This window comes from Oncorhynchus nerka, linkage group LG6 (genome assembly GCF_034236695.1).
Source record: "Oncorhynchus nerka isolate Pitt River linkage group LG6, Oner_Uvic_2.0, whole genome shotgun sequence".
NCBI classification, from domain to species: Eukaryota; Metazoa; Chordata; class Actinopteri; order Salmoniformes; family Salmonidae; genus Oncorhynchus; species Oncorhynchus nerka.
The window spans coordinates 67,518,670-67,544,301 of NC_088401.1; the positions used below are offsets into that span (position 1 = coordinate 67,518,670).

Sequence of the window (25,632 nt, forward strand, 5' to 3'; positions counted from 1 at the left end):
AGATGATACCTAACCCAAGGCACAGTTAGCTACAGATGATACCTAACCCAAGGCACAGTTAGCTACAGATGATACCTAACTCAAGGCACAGTTAGCTACAGATGATACCTAACCCTTAAGACAGAGAAAGCACAGTTAGCTACAGATGATACCCAACCCTTAAGACAGAGAAAGCACAGTTAGCTACAGATGATACCCAACCCAAGACACAGTTAGCTACAGATGATACCCAACCCTTAAGACAGAGAAAGCAGTTAGCTACAGATGATACCTAACCCAAGGCACAGTTAGCTACAGATGATACCTAACCCAAGGCACAGTTAGCTACAGATGATACCTAACCCAAGGCACAGTTAGCTACAGATGATACCTAACCCAAGGCACAGTTAGCTACAGATGATACCTAACCCAAGGCACAGTTAGCTACAAATGCGAGCTAATCCTTAAGACAGAGAAGACACAGCTACAGATTCTTGCTTACTACAGGCATATGACTCATGCTGGTTATTAACCCATCAGCTCCATAGAGGAAACCATGTTAGCCAGCGGTGTTAACCCTTATGTTTCACGATTTGCCATTGAGTAAGGAACTTTTAGCTTATAGCTTCTCTATGTAGGTCAGAGCCATGTAGAAGCTGAAAAGTCCTTTCTCCGTATCCATTTCAGCTTAAAAAACTATATCACAGTCTCAGTTGGGTTTAGGCTGAAATACGCAAGTATTACATGACTCAGAAGTGGAAGAATTTCACAGAACCTGGGCAGACTCAAATCACCTGCTGATAAAATGTTATGGTAATTTGCCAATGCCTGCCTGATATCACAATTTAGCACAGAGCAATAAGAAGTATTCGATTTGTCTCTTCCTCCTCATTTTTATCCATTCATTTAATATTTTCATGGCAATGTCGAAACTTGCGTGTTGGAAATGTAATTACCATCTGTCTATTCATATGAGCATGACCGTTGACTACTTGAGGATATTTGATGACCCAGCAGGTGATGGAAGCAACAGATTTCCTGCCTGAGGGTTGTTTAACCAACAGTTTGTTTTCCCTGAGGGGGATATTTTATTAGAAAACCCCTCCAGCTGGTATTAGTTTGTGTACAGCGTCTAGGTCAGCAGACTGATCAGATTCTAGATTCCTGTCAAATCTCTCTATCCATCCAACTCTCTAGTGCACCCTACTCTGCTCTCTATCCCTCTTGCTTCTCTCCCTCTTTCTCAGTCCTGTCCATCCTGTGTGCACCCCTGTGTGTGAGATTGGGAGGGCTTCTCTATCCATCCTACTCTAAAAAGTGCACTTTTCCTCAATCTCTCTCTGGTCACCCCTAGGAAGCCAAACCAATGGATTATGAGTCTCATCCAGCCAGAATCTGCAGGGTGCACCCCTTTAATATCTGTCTGGAACCAGGAAATGAAAAACCCCTCTTGCTCTTGATTAAAATAAATTCAAAGCAGGAACTGCTGCAAGAAGTTAACTACAGTGGGTATGTCTGGGTCACCCCAGAAGTAGTACCTTCTGCATTCCCTGTAGTGCCTGTTGTAGAAAGGTTAGTTGTTGCTGCCTGATGGTGTCCTCTTCACTGTGTTGTGGAGGTGTGTGTTCTTGGTTTTTGCCCTGCTCCTGCTTCAGCAGCTCCACCTCGTTCCTGTAGGCGTCCAGCTGACAGCGCAGAGAGTCATTCTCTTCCTTTAGGGCCTCCACCTGGGCCACAGGGCCTACACACACACACACACACACACACACAGAACATCACAACTATCATAACATTGTACTGTATAGACAGCCTTCAAATGTCTGTACTGGTGATCTGAGGACTTACTGTAACTATACTGGAGAGGCTATGAAATCCTAACTTGTCCCATTGGATAGACAGTGTGATGAGAACGACTCATTAAATCCTAACCTGTCCTATTGAACAGACATGAAACAGTGTGATGAGAACTACTCATTAAATCCTAACCTGTCCTATTGAACAGACATGAAACAGTGTGATGAGAACCACTCATTAAATCCTAAAATGTCCTATTGGACAGAGAGGAGACACAGTGTGATGAGAACTACTCTTCCCCTGTTCCTTTGATAGGAGAGTATGTTCTTTACAGCTGTTGGAGGGGGATGTGTGTAATGTAATGAGAGGGTGTGTTTGAGTGGCTGAGCTGGGGAGATAAGACCTGAGAGTGAGTGTGTGAGGCCCAGCATAGGGTGCGCGCGCGTGCGCATGTGTAACTCAACACACGGACTCCAGCTGCCTGCTTTAAATCCGGCATTATGTCTCTTTGAGCTGAGAGAGAGACCTCAAGTCATCAACCTGCTGTGTGTGTGTGTGTGTGTGTGTGTGTGTGTGTGTGTGTGTGAGAGAGAGCCAGCAGGCGAGGAGGTTTTGGGTGAGGTGTGTATTGATCAGGGAGCCTCATCAAGATGCTGTCTGGGGTATTCGACCGATTCCCCTTCCACAACGTGACAGGCTTTAGTATCGACCCCCAGCACCTCAGCACAAGGCTGCTGACAGGAGAGGAGCACCAACCCATTCCCACTCTGCACTGTATTATTGTAGGAGTACCAACCCATTCCCACTCTGCACTGTATTATTGTAGGAGTACCAACCCATTCCCACTCTGCACTGTATTAGTATAGAAGCACCAACCCATTCCAACTCTGCACTGTATTATTGTAGGAGTACCAACCCATTCTCACTCTGCACTGTATTAGTGTAGGAGTACCAACCCATTCCCACTCTGCACTGTATTATTGTAGGAGTACCAACCCATTCCCACTCTGCACTGTATTAGTATAGAAGCACCAACCCATTCCAACTCTGCACTGTATTATTGTAGGAGTACCAAATCCCATTCTCCTCTGCACTGTATTAGTGTAGGAGTACCAACCCATTCCCACTCTGCACTGTATTATTGTAGGAGTACCAACCCATTCCCACTCTGCACTGTATTATTGTAGGAGTACCAACCCATTCCAACTCTGCACTGTATTATTGTAGGAGTACCAACCCATTCCCACTCTGCACTGTATTAGTGTAGAAGCACCAACCCATTCCCACTGCACTGTATTATTGTAGGAGTACCAACCCATTCCCACTCTGCACTGTATTAGTGTAGAAGCACCAACCCATTCCCACTCTGCACTGTATTAGTGTAGAAGCACCAACCCATTCCAACTCTGCACTGTATTAGTGTAGAAGAACTCTGCACTGTATTAGGGGATGTGAATGTAAACCCATTCCCACTATGCACTGTTTGAGTGGCTGAGCTGGGAGATAAGATTCCCACTGGCACTGTATTAGTGTAGAAGCCCAGCAACCCATTCCCACTCTGCACTGTATTAGTGTAGAAGCACCAACCCATTCCAACTCTGCACTGTATTAGTATAGAAGCACCATCCCACTCTGCACTGTATTAGTGAGAGAAGCCCAACCCATTCCCACTGTGCACTGTATTGTGTGTGTGAAGCACCAACCCATTCCCACTCTGCACTGTATTAGTGTAGAAGCACCAACCCATTCCAACTCTGCACTGTATTAGTATAGAAGAACCAACCCACTCTGCACTGTATTAGTGTAGAAGCACCAACCCATTCCCACTCTGCACTGTATTTGTAGAAGCACCAACCATTCCCACTCTGCACTGTATTATTCCTGCTGACTGTACACCAACCCATTCCCACTCTGCACTGTATTATTGTAGAAGCACCAACCCATTCCCACTCTGCACTGTATTAGTATAGAAGCACCATCCCACTCTGCACTGTATTAGTGTAGAAGCACCAACCCATTCCCACTCTGCACTGTATTATTGTAGGAGTACCAACCCATTCCCACTCTGGACTGTATTATTGTAGAAGCACCAACCCATTCCCACTCTGCACTGTATTATTGTAGGAGTACCAACCCATTCCAACTCTGCACTGTATTATTGTAGAAGCACCAACCCATTCCCACTCTGCACTGTATTATTGTAGGAGTACCAACCCATTCCCACTCTGCACTGTATTAGTGTAGAAGCACCAACCCATTCCCACTCTGCACTGTATTAGTGTAGAAGCACCAACCCATTCCCACTCTGCACTGTATTAGTGTAGAAGCACCGACCCATCCCCACTCTGCACTGTATTAGTGTAGAAGCACCCATTCCCATTCTGCACTGTATTAGTGTAGAAGCACCAACCCATTCCCATTCTCTGCACTGTATTATTGTAGGAGTACCAACCCATTCCCACTCTCCACTGTATTATTGTAGAAGCACCAACCCATTCCCACTCTGCACTGTATTAGTGTAAAGCACCAACCCATTCCCACTCTGCACTGTATTAGTGTAAAAGCACCAACCCATTCCCACTCTGCACTGTATTAGTGTAGAAGCACCAACCCATTCCCACTCTGCACTGTATTAGTATAGAAGCACCAACCCATTCCCACTCTGCACTGTATTAGTATAGAAGCACCAACCCATTCCCACTCTGCACTGTATAGTATAGAAGAACCAACCCATTCCCACTCTGCACTGTATTAGTATAGAAGCACCATCCCACTCTGCACTGTATTAGTGTAGAAGCACCAACCCATTCCCACTATGCACTGTATTCGTGTAGAAGCACCAACCCATTCCCACTCTGCACTGTATTAGTGTAGAAGCACCAACCCATTCCAACTCTGCACTGTATTAGTATAGAAGAACCAACCCACTCTGCACTGTATTAGTGTAGAAGCACCAACCCATTCCCACTCTGCACTGTATTAGTGTAGAAGCACCAACCCATTCCCACTCTGCACTGTATTATTGTAGGAGTACCAACCCATTCCCACTCTGGACTGTATTATTGTAGAAGCACCAACCCATTCCCACTCTGCACTGTATTAGTATAGAAGCACCATCCCACTCTGCACTGTATTAGTGTAGAAGCACCAACCCATTCCCACTATGCACTGTATTCGTGTAGAAGCACCAACCCATTCCCACTCTGCACTGTATTATTGTAGGAGTACCAACCCATTCCTGTATTAGTATAGAAGAACACTCTGGACTGTATTATTGTAGAAGCACCAACCCATTCCCACTCTGCACTGTATTATTGTAGGAGTACCAACCCATTCCAACTCTGCACTGTATTATTGTAGAAGCACCAACCCATTCCCACTCTGCACTGTATTATTGTAGGAGTACCAACCCATTCCCACTCTGCACTGTATTAGTGTAGAAGCACCAACCCATTCCCACTCTGCACTGTATTAGTGTAGAAGCACCAACCCATTCCCACTCTGCACTGTATTAGTGTAGAAGCACCGACCCATCCCCACTCTGCACTGTATTAGTGTAGAAGCACCAACCCATTCTGCACTGTATTAGTGTAGAAGCACCAACCCATTCCCATTCCCACTCTGCACTGTATTATTGTAGGAGTACCAACCCATTCCCACTCTCCACTGTATTATTGTAGGAGTACCAACCCATTCCCACTCTGCACTGTATTAGTGTAAAAGCACCAACCCATTCCCACTCTGCACTGTATTAGTGTAAAAGCACCAACCCATTCCCACTCTGCACTGTATTAGTGTAGAAGCACCAACCCATTCCCACTCTGCACTGTATTAGTATAGAAGCACCAACCCATTCCCACTCTGCACTGTATTAGTATAGAAGCACCAACCCATTCCCACTCTGCACTGTATAGTATAGAAGAACCAACCCATTCCCACTCTGCACTGTATTAGTATAGAAGCACCAACCCATTCCCACTCTGCACTGTATTAGTATAGAAGCACCAACCCATTCCCTCTCTGCACTGTATTAGTGTAGAAGCACCAACCCATTCCCACTCTGCACTGTATTAGTGTAGAAGCACCAACCCAATTCCCACTCTGCACTGTATTAATGTAGAAGCACCAACCCAATTCCCACTCTGCACTGTATTATTGTAGAAGCACCAACCCAATTCCCACTCTGCACTGTATTAGTGTAGAAGCACCAACCCAATTCCCACTCTGCACTGTATTAATGTAGAAGCACCAACCCAATTCCCACTCTGCACTGTATTAGTGTAGAAGCACCAACCCATTCCCACTCTGCACTGTATTAGTGTAGAAGCACCAACCCATTCCCACTCTGCACTGTATTAGTGTAGAAGCACCAACCCATTCTGCACTGTATTAGTATAGAAGCACCAACCCATTCTGCACTGTATTAGTATAGAAGCACCAACCCATTCTGCACTGTATTAGTATAGAAGCACCAACCCATTCTGCACTGTATTAGTATAGAAGCACCAACCCATTCTGCACTGTATTAGTATAGAAGCACCAACCCATTCTGCACTGTATTAGTATAGAAGCACCATCCCACTCTGCACTGTATTAGTGTAGAAGCACCAACCCATTCCCACTCTGCACTGTATTAATGTAGAAGCACCAACCCATTCCCACTCTGCACCGTATTAATGTAGAAGCACCAACCCAGAATACAGGTGTTCCTCTTCAAGCCAGCCGATAGGTTAAACAGACCACCTGTCTATGATTGAGAGCACAGAGACTAGGCTTCTTAAACAGGATTGGAGGAGGTTTAAACAAGCTCCTCCCCCTGTGCTCCTGCATTACAGGAAGCCCTAGCAGGTGTGACTGAGACTGTAAATATGATGGGGTGTCACATCAACACCTGTCTCCCTGCCACATCCTGTGCCCTTCTCTACAGCATTCCTTTCCAACATTGTGACAGCCTCCTGACAATGATTGTTAGTGTTTTCTAATAAGCAAGGTCACACATGAAAAGGTGGAAATCAAAACCCGCTTGGCTGATGATCACATTTGCATATATCTGCATAGAAATTAGGTAGGCGGTATTAACCGGCAGAGACCACAACAATTCAAAAGCAGAAAGTAAACGACATACTTGAAAAGGAGACCTGATTGTAGCAGTTAGCCCCGCTCTCTTGGCTTCCATTCCCTTTTCTCTCTAACTGCTTTAGAGAGAAGCAGAGGGTCATCTGAATGTCCAGGTGAATATTATGGTCTGTTTCAATCTGTTTTACATCAGTAGCTCTGTTGGCTCAGCAGACAAACAGGATGTTCTGCGTAGATGACCTTAATGGTACTTCACTGGTGGCCAGAACAGCACTGAAGGAGCACTCTCTCTCTCTCTCCCCTGAGTTTAAGACAAGGGTTTAGCTATCTTGGAATTAAGAACATTTCCAATAAATTAATTTTCAAGAATCTAATTTCTCAACTTTTTGCATAAGGAGAAACATTTCCAAATAACTTTTTGAGGAATAGAAACTTTGCTTAACTTTCTTCTTAAATCTATAGTTTAGGGAAAAAAATGGCAGTGAAGACATTTCTTCTTAAAAAGGTTTTGTGAATCTGGGCCCAGGAGAGCAAAAGTCTGCAGTAGCCAGCTCAGTGTCTCTACCAGCTAATTACACCAGCACCATGCCAACAGACAGAAACATAAACACTTAGTTCCAGCTGTGACTGAGTATCTACCAGCCACATTGCACCCACTCTCTTTCTTACTCTCACAAACACACACAGCCACAGACAGTCTGGAGATGGCCGTAACACAGTCTCTGCATGCAGTTACACAGTCTCCTCTGCAGCTTAATTTGGCCATTTAGAGAGTGAATGAGCTGGAGACTGTTTTCTCTCTAATGTTACGGCTCCATTCACACTGAGGCTGGAGAGGAATTCACAAAACACCTCATTAGCGACACAGAGAAGGCTGAGCTACAGATCTATTCTACAACAAAGGAGAAAAGACACCAGCCATATACCAATAGTTGTCAGAGTCCTTTCTGTCGTGTGTGTGTGTGTGTGTAGTGTGTCTGCACGCGTGTGGTATGTGTGTGTGTGGTATGTGTGTAGTGTGTGTGCATCTGTGTGTGGTATGTGTGTGCTTGTGTGTAGTGTGTGTGTGGTATGTGTGTAGTGTGTGTGTGGTATGTGTGTAGTGTGTGTGTGGTATGTGTGTGTGTGGAATGTGTGTAGTGTGTGTGGTATGTGTGTAGTGTGTGTGTGTGAGCGAGCGTGTGTGTGTGTGGTATGTGTGTAGTGTGTGTGGTATGTGTGTAGTGTGTGTGTGTGAGCGTGTGGTATGTGTGTAGTGTGTGTGGTATGTGTGTAGTGTGTGTGTACCTGAGTCGTCAGGATCGTGTGTATCCTCCATGTCATCGTCAGACATCTCCATCTCCTCTTCTCGTCTGATTCCCATCAGCTCTTCATTTTGCATGTTTCTGATCTCCTGGAGGGAAACAACAAAACAAGGTTATCACTGGATGTTCATACTGAACACGATCCTCCTGGGTAGCCTGGCTGGAGTACGCTTTACACTGTCGCGTACGCACGCACACACCTATGGAAGAAATGCTGATCCTAGACCTGTCCCTAAGGGCAGATAACTTGTTTCCACTGATCCAGAGTCCAATGTCAGCGATCTTTACACCACTTGCATTGCGCATGGTGATCTAAGGTTTGTGTGCGGCTGCAATGGAAACCCATTTCATGAAGCTCCCGACAAACAGTTATAGCTGCTGACATTGCTTCCAGAGGCCGTTTGGAACTCTGTAGTGAGTGTTGCAACCAGGGACAGACAATATTTACGGGCTATGCACGTCATCACTCAGCGGCCCCGTTTTGTGAGCTTGTGTGGCCTACCACTTCACAGCTGAGCCGTTGTTGCTCCTAGATGTTTCCATTTCACAATAACAGCACTTACAGTTGACCGGGGAAGCTCTAGCAGGGCAGAAGTTTTACGAACTGACTTGTCCTATGATGGTGCCATGTTGAAAGTCACTGAGCTCTTCAGTAACGCCATTCTACTGTCAATGTTTGTCAATGGAGATTGAATGGCTGTGTGCTCGATTTTATACAGCTGTAGGCAATGTGTGTGGCTGAAATAGCCAAATCCACTCATTTGAAGGGGTGTCCACATACTTTTGGTCATGTAGAGTAGATCTGTACCTAGGGGAAACTTCACCCTGGAGCCTCTAGCTCAGTAGGAGGCATGACCTGCTGTGTGTGGATGGGAGCTACAGTAGTGTGTATGTCAGCTAGCAGTATGTCTGGCCGGCTAGCTCGGCAGTGCTGTTCTCGGCTAATGAGGCGAGTATATTCGAAAGACAGACAGCTCTGTGTTCTGCCAACACACACACATACACACAAAAAATGCATTCACAACTCTGGGCGAGGGAATCATTATTTCACACCAACAAACAAAAAGCTTGAAGTAAACAACCATCTGTCTGGTGTCTATAACACGTTGAGCTGCTGGCCAATCAAAGATGTCAAACAGGTAGTCAGAAACCAGCACACCCATCTGCCCAGTGAGATAAGAATCGCCAGCTGTTAGACTTTGATCCTGCCTCTGTGAGTCGCAGCTACGAGACTATCCAGCTAACTGCTACCTGACAAGACTCACTGTTTGGTGTGTCCATCAGCCAGCAGCACTAACAGTAAAGGTAGCATCAGAGTCTAGCTACACTGGTAGGGGATACTAGGTGAAGGTTCAAGATTGAGCTGAACTCCTTCATGCATGTATGCTGGTTCTTACCTTTGTCTGTAATGGAGTAGACAGAGACAGACAGAGACAGAGAAAGACAGAGCATCTGGATTCAGTCGGATGACAGGTTGTCCCTACTCTCTCCAGCTAATGCCCTAAAGGAGTAAAACTGATAGAGAAGAATAGATTATAACAGGATGTTGAAGGAATTAAGCACTCATGGAATTAACTTGGGTTGTAAAATATAGGGCTTGTATTATTTAGTTCTACTTCCAATCTATCATCCCCCTGGTGTATTGTGGAGATGGAGTTTGTATTCTCTAGTTAGCCCTCGGTTATTCCATCTATTCCCCCTGGTGTCTAGCAAGTCCAGGACTATTATCAAGGTCCATTTCCTTAATCACAGTGGACTGGAGCTGAAGGTACCCTGAGGTCTATTGTTTATGGTATTTCTTGCTTGTGTACACACCGTTTCTATTTATACTGTATACTGTCCATGCGCACCATTATATGCTTTGCTCGTTCAGATATTTCTTAATTATTTCCTTCTTGGGATTTGTGTGTATTGTTAGGTATTACAACACTGTTGGAGCTAGAACCATAAGCATTTCACTGCACCTGCGCTAATGTCGGCAAAATGTGTACGCAACCAATAGAAATCTATTTTATTAAAAGTTAATGTGTCTGTGCAATGCGTAGAAAAACTGACTGCAAACCAAATGGCATGCTATTCTCTATATAGTGCACTACTTTTTACCAGAGGGATGCAGCCTGAGATGGATGGATGTGTTCTTAGGGTTGATGGCTAGATGGCCAAATGGATGGATTGATGGATTAGAACAGGTAAATGGATGAATGAAAGAATGGATGGTAGAAGATGGGTGTTGTGATTATGTGTCAGACAGATAGTGAAACCCCTGCAGTCTTTCAGTCCATTCTGTCTGATGACTACAGAACAGACCCGTCAAGAAAGATACTGCTGTAGGGTTGCAAAATTCCATGGTTTTCAAGAAATCCTAGTTGGAAGATTTCTGGAATCAGGATGGAATAAGCAGGAAATCGGGAAACCTTCATAACCAGGATTTCTGTCAATAAGAGTGTGCTAATTTTCCTTAAGGTCTAAGAGTCAGAGTGGTCCTGCTGACCACAGAGATGATTTTCGACTGTAGAAAATACGTATTTTCTGATCGTTGAAATCAGGTTAATTTTAGGTTCTGAATGAAAGTTGAAAAGACGTCATTTATAGAATCAATGTCCGAACCACATCAAGGCCGGTCCGAACCACATCAAATCTGAACCAAACATAGACGTCTATGATTGATTCAGATTTGGTCCGGACAGGACTAAAAACCGACATTCCGTGGATGTGGAAATCAAGGCCGGTCCAAAAGGCATCGGCCCGTGCTTACTGAGGTGGAACCTACAGTGTCGCCTGAAATAAAATGTTAGAAATACCCATCCATGTGGTACGCCCACCGTTTGCAAAACACCCGTAAGAAGACGGCCGGTCCGGAAAGGACCAAAACGAGAGGCCAAAAAGACGTCTGCGTCGGTCTGTGCTCACTGGGGTGTAGTCTACAGTGTCTGCGATTTTACGAATATCCTTCCATCCATTCGGTTTGGTCCACGCATTTGTGCGTAGGCTAAACCACCCATTTAAGTCCATTCCCTAATTTTTCATGGCTCTGAAATGCAGTAATGACATTATGCTTTAATTATTGTGAATGGCTCATGTTTTACTCTGGCTATATGTGATACACAATTTGTTAGTTTTTTTTGACAGAACGTTGGTAGAGCGCCGCAGCGATACGTCTCTCCAACAGCACCCTGGGGAGGAGTGTTGGAAATGGACAAGCAACATATTTTGCTGCCCTGCCTTTGACAAAGTGGGCACTGCTTATCACAGGGCAGCATCAGTGCTCACCTAAAAAGCCCATATGCCACTGGTTGTGAGAAATTGTCATTGTTTTGGGGCAGAATTACAAGGTTTTATATGTTGTTGTTGGTGCATCTTGGTTTAGCTCAGAAAATGCAGCTCGTCAATCTGCCGCCTAATTCTGCCTAATGAGCTGGCCTGCCCTGTTTGTAGACGTGTGCAACCCTGCAATAACAAACTTGACGTAAGACCGCCATTTTGAGTAGCTAATTGCGTATGTACGTAAGGTATAAATGATGCTTTAGTTGTAATTTTCGCTTAGTGAGGAGTGACGTCACTAGTCTACACACACCAACTCACACCTACCTTTAGAGAAGAAGAGTCCCTAGTCTGAGATCAAGAAATACCCAAACACACAGCTACCAACCCATTACAATTTATACCATCAGTTACACATTCATATGACTCTGTACAAATACAAATTCTTCTCACTTTACAGAATGCCTTTCACAAGCAAACTGCATGAAGAGTTTATAATGAATGTGTTCCACTAGTTTGTAATCTCCAGCACTAGGATCTGCAAAGGAAAGATAAACCATCTCCAGCCTGGGATCCATGGTGACTGTTTCAGTGTTGCTATGAGACAGAGATTAGGCAGTTAATTACATACCAAATCTGCTTTTTTACACACTAACACCCTCAGAGATTTGTACCCAGATCAAACTTACCCGTTTGGCCTTAAAATGACAGCAGCGTCACACTTGAGCACCCTCCATTAAAGAGGAAAACATGTTTGAGGTAATTAATGCAGCGGTTGTTGGACAGGAAGTACTGAACAAAATAGAGAACAAATCTTACCAGGTTTCATTAGCTAATACCTGTGTATCTCAACATGGAGCATGACCTCGATTTTACACCAAACAAAAACTGAAAGTTGGTTATTTGCTCTCTATTGGAAGAAAGCACAGTCAGTAATAACAGATAGAGAGTATACATGTATGATGAAGTGATCTGCACAGAGACCAGTCCAGGGTACTGTGGTTGACTTAAAGGGTGAGTTACCTGTTTCTGGCAGTGAGACTGAGCACTCACCGGGCTGGAGTGGCCGGGACCTGGATCTGACCGGAGCACCCACTCTGGGACTGAACTAAGTAGAGAGCCTGGGTGTAGCCTAGCATTCAGCCTAGCTATAGCATTTACTTGACCTCTTAGGCTAGTACTTAATGTTGATGTTCTACCATCTCAGTTCCTTGATACTACTAGAGGAATACAACAAGGTTCCCTTTTCCCATTTATATTAAGGTCAGTTTTAGGATCATGCTGAGTGTAGTTTTAAAGCTGGTGTTAACTTTAACACTGTTTAACACAAATCATCCTGCCAAGACAACACCATGAATTCCACAAAAAGTAGTTAGAATCCGGAATACTGGAGATGGGGCTGCTCACATAATGTTCACATAAAGGACACAATAATATGTAGACTATACTGCACTTCACCAAATGAATAGAAGATGTGAATAATTGTAGAAAAAGTAAAGGACCAACCTCTGCTTGCTTGCGCCACATGTCCAGGTTCTTGCGTTGAGCTTTGGAGAAATGGTCCCATGCCTTTTGTTTGGAAGCAGCGTGGAATACAGACACAATCTGCTCAACTGTGGCGGGGGATGCAGGGAGAGAGGGGGCGGGTGGGAAGGAGCAGAGGAGTGAGAAAGTGGAATCAGGTAGGAAGGCACTTCACTGTATGTTCATGTTGATGTGTTTTCAATGTTCTATTCTGCTCTATAGTACAGTCTGTTCTGGGTCAGTGTCTAGAGTGGGGGAGGTGGGATGGGGTGGAGAAGGAACCCACCATATCTCAAGGTGACCACAGAGCACCTGTCCTAAAACACAAGACGGTGCTGAAAGCTACAGGAGGACCAGACCGCAACCAGCAGGCTCCTGCTCCCCTCTCACCCCCCCCCCCAGACAATGGGAAGGCACACACAAACACACCACCTCCTCTTCCTATCCTCCACAGGGACATAGACTCTCAAGAGAGCCTGACAGTAGAACAAGGGAATTCTCTAAGAGTGATGACAGAGAGAGGCCATCTTATAAAGAGATCAAAGTATCTACCTCTAACTGAAACCCTCTTTTCCTCTCAAACATCTCCTGTTTTTAATGACCACAACATTTCTCACCTTCATCGACTCTCAGATGCTTGAATGCCATAATCAAAGGATGCCTTTGTGTAAAGAGTGTAGAGTTCAGACCTAATGAAGGAAAAGCCTGTTTCTATCTGAGCGTGGGGCTGTGTGTCAAATGAGATCCTATTCTCTATATAGTGCCCATAAGGCTCTGGTCTAAAGTACAGTAGTGCACTATATAGGGAGCAGGGTGCCATTTGGGACCGACTAGGCTCTCCTCACTGTGGGTTAGATAGGAGTGCTGATCTTAATGTCACTGTATATCTTTAGAGAGGAGGTATCTCTAACGACCACTCAATAATAAAGACCCTGAAATCTGATCAGATTTGAAAGAGGTAATCTAGAGTCTTGGGGATGAGAGAGATGGTGGGTGGTCTAATCCCTGAGGAAGAGAAGAGCGAGATTATGAAAGAGTGAGAGGGTGAGCAACTATGATTTAGAGCTCAAGGTTGGAGGAGGAGAGCTGCTGGAACACACTTCTGTTCATCACTCCATCCTAACCACACCTGCGATTGACAGCTAGACCTCGTCTTAACCACCCCCAGATTAGTTACCAAAACACCTGTGTGTGAACCCAGAGCAGGGAGAAAGGATTCAATAGACAAAAGATTGTGAGACTGTGCTAACTTTTCATTTTTCATAATTAGTGTGTGTGTGCGTCAGAATGACCCATTTACCTACCTGTTGATATAATGCAGCATCACATAATCACAGATTGTCCAGACAGAGTACTCACACATAACACAGCGATATAAAACTATTCAACAACTCATAATGTAATGTGCGGCTGTGAAAAAATGGATGTGGCTTTTGTTGACAGAACGACAGTGTGAGTGAACCTGTCTCCCGGGACACCTTTTGTTGACAGAACGACAGTGTGAACCTGTCTCCCGGGACACCGTTTGTTGACAGAACGACAGTGTGAACCTGTCTCCCGGGACACCTTTTGTTGACAGAACGACAGTGTGAACCTGTCTCCCGGGACACCTTTTGTTGACAGAACGACAGTGTGAACCTGTCTCCCGGGACACCTTTAGTTGACAGAACGACAGTGTGAACCTGTCTCCCTGGACACCTTTTGTTGACAGAACGACAGTGTGAACCTGTCTCCCTGGACACCAACCTCTGTGTTTACATTTGTATGTGTGGAACTGCAGAGAAAGACGAACTCATGAATACAACTAAGTGTTTGTGTGGATTGTTGTGATGGAGGATGGTGGCCTTTAAAAGACAACGATAAACAGAGCGAGAGAGATGGATAGAGATAGAGAGGGGGGGTACCCACTTTGCTCTTTCCAATATTTGTATTACTGTATAAACAGGAACCGATTATGTGGTATATATCCCAATATCCATACTAACACAGTACTCCGTATGCACACTACTGTAAGTGGTGTATCACCAAAGATATCTGAACTCATACATGCTCTTAGCATTGGCAGTTGTGAATCAGGTCAGCTCTACATTTCCCCTTTTGGCTTTTCAATCATCAATATGACTAAATGTATTTCTTCCTTCAGTTCCAGTTGTTTTCATGTAGAGAGGTGTTACTTACTTTGATTCTATGGCTGAGTGGGTTCCTTCAGATGAGCTGTCCACAGACCAATACAGGCTAAAGTTAACCAGAGGAGTTTGTGGGGAGCTAACCTCTAACTGGTGCTTTAACCAGGTAACACAACCATTGGGGAACCTATCACAGTGGACTATTTCTACATACAGCCCAATATACTGTTCTTATGAGGCCAAAAACAAACTTACCTTCTGTATCATCAAAAAACATTGATCCTAAATACTAGTTCAACACACAAGATGTATACAATAGCAAGTGGTTAAAGAGTTGTTCAATCATAGGTGTTTCTTTGTTGTGCGTGTTATCTGTGGCATTTGTTGTGTCCGTCTGTCTGGCGATTGTGTTGGTGTCAATTAGGGTCACAAAATATTGTCAGCCAGTGATTGTCAAGCAAATAACTGGTTGGTCTCACAGTAATTGGCCGTTAATTAACAAACACATTCAGCATCTCCTGGATTCCACACATAACCTACAAGCCACAAATGCATATCTTTGGAACATGTACTTTTAAAAAGACTAATACATCTATGTAATATAGCCTACACCTTCACAATAAGTCTATTTCAGAAAAACAGAATCGAATATCATGAGTTGTCCTTATGTTAGATCCTGATTTGGCTATGCCAAATGGCTGTGGGCTACACTAGTTTAATTTAGCAGACAAGATTTGCTTAGAATTCTGTGGCATTATTTTATATTTTATAATATGAAGACAATTGAACAAAGCTGAATATAATAGAAAGGATATTTTCTCCAAATGATTTGAGGGAGCGCCACATGCTGCTATTCTGTGTTGAGCGTTGAACTAAATAAATAGGTACTCCTATATGCTTAATTTAGAGTTATTAATGTAACTTTAGTTCTACAAACGTTGGGCTACATGTTTAGATTTTTAATACATTGTAAGGCTGCATGATGCGACTAATGATGATTTGAGTCTCTTGAAAGCCATGAGCTCTGCTTTCTTTTTTTTTGCGCAGGACGTACACACTTCATCAGTCTCTCATTCACAATTTAACAAGCACTTAATAATGCCTCAAATTTCACGGCGGCATCCCCTTTGTGTGGCCGTAATGCACCCTAAAAAAATCTATGCCTTTTGCGGCCAGTGGCTGTTCTGCCCTTGGCCGGGAGTGCTGCATTGTGCCCTTCTACCCGAGTGCTGCGTACTCGCAAGGCTCTCCATCACGTGATCGGGTGTTTATCTTAAAATGTTCATAAACTATTAGGCTATTTGTAAAGTACTTAAGTAAAAATACTTTAAAGTACTTAAGTCGCTTTTTTGGGGGGTATATGTACTTTACTATCTATATTTGACTACTTTTACTTCACTACATTCCTTAAGAAACTACTATACCTTTTATTCCATACATTTTCTTTGACACCCAAAAGTACTCGTTACGTTTTCTTAGCAGGACAGAAAAGTGGTCCAATTCACACACTTATCAACAGAACATCACTGGTCATCCCTACTGCCTCTGATCTGGCGGACTCAATAAACACACAATTCCTTTGTAAATTATGTCTGAATGTTGGAGTGCGCCTCTGGCTATGCGTAAATTTAAAAAACAAGAAAATGGTGCTGTCTGATTTGCTTAATATAAGGATGATATGATTTATAATTTTACTTTTGATACTAAAGTATATTTCAACAATTCCACTTACTTTTGATAAAGTATATTTTAAACCAAATACTTTTACTCAAGTAGAATTTACTGGGTGACTTAAACTTTTTTCATTTTCTATTAAGCTATCTTCACTTTTCCTGAAGTATGACAATTGGGTACTTTTTCCACCACTGTCCTGTTGTAAAGATAAGCAATGTGCTTAATATGAGGAAAGTTGAGAAATATAGTAGGCCTCGCCTATAGAAAGCTGATGGGATCCTCTTTTTAATAGAGGCAATCACTCTGTTTTCTCACTCAATTGCATAGCCTATAGAAATGTTGCACAACATGAGCTCATGGGCTCTCATGAAGTGTTTGATTAGATGTTCAATTACATTGATGTCAGAGTGATTAGTGGGACAATATAGTGCTGAGTACCAGGCAGTTAGCAAGTAGGCTACTAAGGACCATCGGCAGCATCAGAAGCTTGGAGAAGCCTAATTACCGTGACTAAACAATCACGGGGCATTTGACTGCCTTCACGACTTGTGTATTATCGCTGGTGTGGCGATAATACGGTCACCGCAACAGCCCTAGCATCAATCATATTCGAGTGTCATTGAAGCTGAGTTTTCATGAATCCTACAATAGAAAGAGTACTTAGTACATAAAAGGTTACTGTATGTGCTATCAATATTTCACAAAGGCCCAATGACAGGTCATTGCCATTCAATTATCACTTGAGTGACTTCAAATTGTCCTTTTGCAAGGTAGCGCCACCCATCACAGGTTTCCTGCAACCTCAGACGTTTATCTCTCTATTCCCCACAGGTGTATGTGAGTATATGACAGCTGTGTTATATCTTGATTCTTAGTGTCAGGCACGTCACAGCTGTGAGATACAGAGAGGCTGCCACAGCACAAGTTGAAGCAGGTTAATAAAACTGTTTTTTCCCTTTGGAAAAATGAACAGGAGGTAAAGCTGAAAAGCTGACAGACAAGAGTTACATCTGTTGACTACCAACATGCCCCTGGGTATTTCCGGCCTCAAGCTAAACAGAGGCAACATGACACAGGAGTTCCCTAGTTGGAACTCAACATGGGAATAGGAATGGGATATGCACTGGGACTTTGTGGATGATATTATGTGAATGTCTCTGGCAGACCCTGGTACTATGTGAATGTCTCTGGCAGACCCTGGTACTATGTGAATGTCTCTGGCAGACCCTGGTACTATCGGAATGTCTCTGGCAGACCCTGGTACTATCGGAATGTCTCTGGCAGACCCTGGTACTATGTGAATGTCTCTGGCAGACCCTGGTACTATGTGAATGTCTCTGGCAGACCCTGGTACTATGTGAATGTCTCTGGCAGACCCTGGTACTATGTGAATGTCTCTGGCAGACCCTGGTACTATGTGAATGTCTCTGGCAGACCCTGGTACTATGTGAATGTCTCTGGCAGACCCTGGTACTATGTGAATGTCTATGGCAGACCCTGGTACTATGTGAATGTCTCTGGCAGACCCTGGTACTATGTGAATGTCTCTGGCAGACCCTGGTACTATGTGAATGTCTCTGGCAGACCCTGGTACTATGTGAATGTCTCTGGCAGACCCTGGTACTATCGGAATGTCTCTACCTGACCCAGGTAGTCAAATAGTTCTGACTGATCCAGGGTCAGCTTTACAGGGGTCTACAGTGAGATCAGCACCAGTACCTAAAAGCCTCATTAGTGAATCGGCTGACAGTTGCTCTCCTCAGACAGGTGTTAATTACTATGAGAGACAGAGACAGGAAGACAGATGGGAGATGGAGAGAGAAAAGTGGCCACTCTGGGCCTAATGATGATGGGCTAAGAGAGGTAGCTAACAGCTCCCTAAATAACCTGTTCAATGTTATTGCTGCCATCACTGGCCTTTACCAGGCAAACTGCCCCAAATCTACTCCTACAAAGAGTCATCCCATAGAGTGGGTCTTCAGAAGTGCTATCCTCTGTTTGTGTGCAGCCATGCATGTGTGTGAGTGTGTTTGCAGAAAAGACCATCTCTGTTCCATGTCCCTGGGTATTTGATCCATCATGTATGGAGCACTGACCTGGAACTTGTGAACTTGTGACATGAAAATCACTTGAGGGTTGAGAACATTTAGAGGGACAATGTGACGTTGCTTCAAAGGGAATGCCACAAGTGGTTTTATGTTGACCCTTACCCTGTTGTGGGTCCTGTGTGTGTGTCAGCCTGGTGTGTACTCACATTGTGCCAGGATGCCAGACAGGGCGGTCTTGAACTTGTCCTTGGCCACCTCCAACTCCTTCTCGTGGGCGGCCTTCTGACTCATCAGCTGGCGGATGTGGCTGTTGGACGACTGGATCATTGAGTAGAAGTTGTTGGCGTTACGACGGTTCACCTCACCGCGTTCCACCCAGGTCAGCAGCACGTGCACCGCCGCCGCAAACGCTGCCTCATCTGAGGAGAGGGTTAAGGTAAGACTTAAGGTTAAGGTCAGTGGTTTGTTTGGGGTAAGGTTACAACTAGCGGCGAATATAAATGCATTTATTGTTTGAAACATAGGTAGGAATTAGAACATACATTTATGAATTAAATAACAATTAATTCAATAGGATCTCTATGGTATGAAAGTTCTTCTGTCGTATTTATCATGGCCTGATAGAGAACTGAGAGGAAAGGCGATACAGAAATGGCAGAAGCAGAAAGTCAAAGATTTGGGCGAATAACTCATTTCAAATCAAATTGTATTTGTCACATGCGCCGAACACAACAGTAAAATGCTTACTTAGTAGACATTAACTGACAACGCAGTTTTAAGAAATTACCCCCCCAAAAAAGAAAGAGATAAGAATATCAAATTAAAGAGCAGCAGTAAATAACAATAGCGGGGCTACATAAAGGGGGTACCGGTACAGAGTCAATGTGCCGGGGGCACAGGTGTCAAGGTAATTGAGGTAATATGTACATGTAGGTAGAATTAATAAAGTGACTATGCCTAGATAATGGAGTAGCAGCAGCACAGAGGAGAGGGGGGGCGACACAAATAGTCTTAAGTCTTATGGCTTGGGGGTAGAAGCTGTAGAAGCCACTTGGACCTACACTTGGAGCTCCGGTACCGCTTGCCGTGCGGTAGCAGGAGTCTTGGACAATTTTTAGGGTCTTCCTATGACACCGCCTGGTAAATACAGTTGAAGTCTGAAGTTCACATACACTTATGTTGGAGTCATTAAAACTCATTTTTCAACCACTTCACAAATGTCTTGTTAACCTTTTGAGGACGCATGCCAAATCTTTTCAGTCTCTTGAGGGGGAATAGGTTTTGTCGTGCCCGCTTCACGACTGTCTTGGAACTTGTTAGCTTGTTGGTGATGTGGACGCCAAGGAACTTGAAGCTCTCAAACTGCTCCATTACAGCCCCGTTGATGAGAATGGGGGCGTGCTCTGTCCTCCTTTTCCTGCAGTCCACAATCATCTCCTTTGTCTTGATCACGTTGAGGGAGAGGTTGTTGTCCTTGCACCACACGGTCAGGTCTCTGACCTCCTCCCTATAGGCTGTCTCATCATTGTCGGTGATCAGGCATACCACTTTTGTGTCATCAGCAAACTTATTGATGGTGTTGGAGTCGTGCCTGGCTGTGCAGTTATGAGTAAACAGGGAGTACAGGAGGGGACTGAGCACACACCCGAGGGGCCCCTGTGTTGAGGATCAGCGTGGTGGATGTATTGTTACCTACCCTTTGCTTAGTGATGAGCTGAGGGTACAATGGTGTTGAACCCTGAGCTGTAGTCAATGAATAGCATTCTCACATAGGTGTTCCTTTTGTCCAGGTGTGAAAGTGTCTAGTGCAATAGAGATGGCATAATCTGTGGATATGTTGGTGCGGTATGCTAATTGGAGTGGGTGTAGGGTTTCTGGGATAATGTGTTAATGTAAGCCTTGACCAACTTTTCAAAGCATTACATGGCTACAGACGGAAGTGCTACGGGTCGGTAGTCATTTAGATAGGTTACCTTAGTGTTCTTGGACATAGGGACTACGGTGGTCTGCTTGAAACATGTTGGTATTACAGACTCAGACCGGGAGAGGTTGAAAATGTCAGACACTTGCCAGTATGTCAGCGGATGCTCGGAGTACACGTCCGGAGTACACATAATCCGTCTGGCCCTGCGGCCTTGTGAATGTTGACCAGTTTAAAGGTCTTACATCGGCTGTGGAGAGCGTGATCACAGTCATCTGGAACAGCTGATGCTCACATGCATGTTTCAGTGTTACTTGCCTCGAAGCAAGCATAGAAGTTATTTAGCTCGTCTGGTAGGCTCGTGTCAATGGGCAGCTCTCGGCTGTGCTTCCCTTTGTAGTCTGTAATAGTTTCAAGCTCTGCCACATCCGACGAGCATCGGAGCCGGTGGACTACGATTCGATCTTAGTCCTGTATTGAGGCTTTGCCTGTTTGATGGTTCATCGGAGGGCATAGCGGGATTTCTTACAAGCTTCTGGGTTAGAGTCCCACTCCTTGAAAGCGGCAGCTCAAACCTTTAGCTCAGCGCGAATGTTACTTGTGATCGATGGTTTCTGGTTGGGTTATGTACGTACAGTCACTGTGGGGATGACGTCCTCGGTGCACTTTTTGATTAAACCAGTGACTGATGTGGGGTACTCCTCAATGCCATCGGAAGAATCCTGGAAACATATTCCAGTCTGTGCTAGCAAAACAGTCCTGTAGTTTAGCATCTGCTTTATCTGACACTTTTTTTTATAGACCGAGTCACTGGTGCTTCCTGCTTAACTTTTTGCTTGTAAGCAGTTATCAGGAGGATATAATTATGGTCAGATTTGCCAAATGGAGGGTGAGGGCAAGCTTTGTACGCATCTCTGTGTGTGGAGTATAGGTGGTCCAGAGTTCCTTTCCCTCTGGTTGCACATTTAACATGCTGATAGAAAGTAGGTAAAACAGATTTAAGTTTCCCTGCATTAAAGTCCCCGGCCACTAGGAGCGCTGCCTCTGGATGAGTGTTTTCCTTGTTTGCTTATGGCCTTATACAGCTCATTGAGTGCGGACTTAGTGCTAGCATCGGTCTGTGGTTGTATGTAGACAGCTACGAAAAATACAGATGAAAACTCTAGGTAGATCGTTTGGTCTACAGCTTATCATAAGATACCCTACCTCAGGCGAGCAAAACAGAGACTTCCTTAGGTATTGTGCACAAGCTGTTTACATATATGCATAGGCCCCCGCCCCGTGTCTTACCAGAGGCTGCCTGCCGATAGAGTGTAAAACCCACCAGCTGTATGTTCTTAATGTCATCGTTCAGCCACGACTTGGTGAAACATATGATATTACAGTTGGTAGGATATACGTGTTTTCAGTTCGCCCCATTTATTTTCCAGCGATTTAATGTTAGCTAATCGGTCTAATCTGAGTTGAGTAATCGCAGTTCTGATGTCCAGAAGCTCTTTTCGGTCATAAGAGACTGTAGCAGCAACATTATGCACAAAACAAGTTACGAACAATGCGAAAAAACAAAAATAGCATTGTTGGTTAGGAGCCGACAAGATGGCAGCCATCCCCTCCATCATAGCTCATTAGAGAAACAAGTTCATTCATTCAGCCCAAAGCTGATAGCAGTAGAGGAGATAAACGGAGGGAGGATAGGAAAGGAGAGGGAGGAGAGAAAATAGTGATATCTTTAATAAAATCCCGAAAATGTATTCTAAATGGCACCACAGGCTCTGGTTCTTCTCCAGGTCTGCTCTTCATGTTAACTAGAGGGCAGTGGATGGTAGCGATGTGAATATCATGTTTCAAATGCCTTTGTATGAACAACAGTGGTTGTTTTGCATTATTCATGTTTTGGGTTGTAGACTGATAAGGAGATGTGAAGAGACGAGTGTTATTGACTTTCATTGTTAATGACGCTGGTGATGTCCTTGTTCACATTACCCATAAGCAATCCATTATGTTGCGCCGGATGTTACGCAGTGAAAACGCAAGGCCACCTTGCGGTTGAAAGCTCTGTTGCGATATGGACACCGCATACTTTGAAATTCAGCCACACCGGTTACGTGGCCACCTTTCCAACTAGTCAGTTCATTCAATTCCTGCCCTGGTCAATTGCAAGTGCTGTTATTAAGTGGAAACGTCTAAGATGGTTTTGTTCTCTATGGTCACCCAAATACACCGAGTGTACAAAACATTAGGAACACTTTCCTAATATTGAGTTGCACCCCCTTTTGCCCTCAGAACAGGGCATGGACTCTAAAAGACATTTAAATGTGTTAACCCTCGCAAGACATCCCTAGCCGTGTCCTCAGAGCATGCGCAGACCAGCTGGCTGGTGCGTATACGGCCGTATTCAATCTCTCCCTATCCCAGTCTGCTGTTCCCACATGCTTCAAGATGGCCACCATTGTTCCTGTACCCAAGAAGGCAAAGGTAACTGAACTAAATCACTACCGCCCCGTAGCACTCACTTCTGTCATCATGAAGTGCTTTGAGAGACTAGTCAAGAATCATATCACCTCCACAGAGAGGCTGCTGCCTACATACATACATACATACTTGAAATTCTTGGCCACTTTAATAATGTTTATATATCTTGCATTACTCATCTTATATGTATATATTGTATTTTATACAATCTATTGCATCTTGCCTTTGCCGCTCGGTCATTGCTCTTCCAGATATTTATACATTCTTATTCCATTCCTTTACTTAGACTTGTGTGTATTAGGTCGTTGTGGAATTGTTAGATTACTTGTAAGATATCGCTGCACTGTTGGAACTAGAAGCACAAGCATTTCGCTATACTCACAATAACATCTGCTAACCATGTGTATGTGACCAATAACATTTGATTTGATAAGGTATCAAAAGTTTTCCACAGGGATGCTGGCCCATGTTTACCTCAATGCTTCCCACAGTTGTGTCAAGTTGGCTGGATGTCCTTTTGGTGGTGGACCATTCTTGATATACACTCAAATGGTTGAGTGGGTGGGGTTATATCCTTCCTGTTTGGCACTGTCCGGGGGTATCATCGGATGGGGCCACAGTGTCTCCTGAGCCCTCCTGTCTCAGCCGCCAGTATTTATGCTGCAGTAGTTTGTGTCGGGGGGCTAGGGTCAGTTTGTTATATCTGGAGTACTTCTCCTGTCCTATCCGGTGTCCTGTGTGAATTTAAGTATGCTCTCTCTAATCCTCTCTTTCTCTCTCTCGGAGGACCTGAGCCCTAGGACCATGCCTCAGGACTACCTGACATGATGACTCCTTGCTGTCCCCAGTCCACCTGGCCGTGCTGCTGCTCCAGTTTCAATTGTTCTGCCTGTGATTATTATTATTTGACCATGCTGGTCATTTATGAACATTTGAACATCTTGGCCATGTTCTGTTATAATCTCCACCTGGCACAGCCAGAAGAGGACTGGCCACCCCACATAGCCCGGTTCCTCTCTAGGTTTCTTCCTAGGTTTTGGCCTTTCTAGGGAGTTTTTCCTAGCCACCGTGCTTCTACGCCTGCATTGCTTGCTGTTTGGGGTTTTAGGCTGGGTTTCTGTACAGCACTTTGAGATATCAGCTGATGTACGAAGGGCTATATAAATACATTTGATTTGAGTGTGAAAAACCCAGCAGCGTTGCTGTTCTTGACACAAACTGGTGCGGCTGGCACCTACTACCATACCCTGTTCAAAGGCACTTCAATATTTGTCTTGCCCATTCACCCTCTGAATGTCACACATAAACAACCATGTCTCAATTGTCTTAAGGCTTAATCGTTATTTAACCTGTCTCCTCCCTGTCATCTACACTGATTGAAGTGGATTTAACAAGTGATATCAATAAGGGATCAAATCTTTCAACTGGATTCACCTCTTTACGCTTCTGCTACTCTCTGTTCATCATATATGCATAGTCACTTTAACCATATCTTTATGTACATACTACCTCAATCATGCATAGTCACTTTAACCATATCTATATGTACATACTACCTCAATCATGCATAGTCACTTTAACCATATCTATATGTACATACTACCTCAATCATGCATAGTCACTTTAACCATATCTATATGTACATACTACCTCAATCATGCATAGTCACTTTAACCATATCTTTATGTACATACTACCTCAATCATGCATAGTCACTTTAACCATAGCTATATGTACATACTACCTCAATCATGCATAGTCACTTTAACCATATCTATATGTACATACTACCTCAATCATGCATAGTCACTTTAACCATATCTATATGAACATACTACCTCAATCATGCATAGTCACTTTAACCATATCTATATGTACATACTACCTCAATCAGCCCGACTAACCGGTGCCTGTATGTAGCCTCGCTACTTTTATAGCCTCGCTACTCTTTTTCACTGTCTTTTTACTGTTGTTTTTATTTCTTTACGTATCGATTGTTCACCTAATACCTTTTTTGCACTATTGGTTAGAGCCTGTAAGTAAGCATTTCACTGTAAGGGCTACACCTGTTGTATTTGGCACACATCACAAATAAACTTTGATTTGATTCACCTGGTCAGTCTATTGTATGGAAATAGGTGTTCTTAATGTTTTGTCCACTCTGTGTACATGTTCACACACTAAGATCGAGAGGGCTTTTGATTTATTTAAGGTGAAGCCCCTAAGGTGTCATAACCAGAGGTCCCTGAGGTGTTAGTCTATCTATAGAAAGATGTAGGTTTCCAGGCTCTCCAGTCACTAGTCCTCCCTACCAACTACAGATCCATTATCAATACACACACAATATCTGACAATGACCAGGGCCCAATAAAATATAACATCTGGACAAAATGAGAGTTTATCTGCTGTATGGAAGTTGCATCCAAAAAGGCACCCTTTCCGCTATATAGTAT

At 44.0% G+C, this 25,632-nt stretch overlaps 1 protein-coding gene across 1 annotated transcript in view; it reads right to left on the bottom strand.

The window, feature by feature from the left end:
- The window catches only part of enox2 (ecto-NOX disulfide-thiol exchanger 2), a 275,592-nt gene that overhangs the window by 15,470 nt on the left and 234,490 nt on the right, over window positions 1-25,632 (bottom strand). Inside the window, 4 exon segments of the mRNA XM_065019819.1 lie at window positions 1,518-1,720; window positions 8,137-8,242; window positions 12,921-13,027; window positions 18,993-19,205. Of these exon segments, the coding sequence (XP_064875891.1) occupies window positions 1,518-1,720; window positions 8,137-8,242; window positions 12,921-13,027; window positions 18,993-19,205 (629 nt within the window).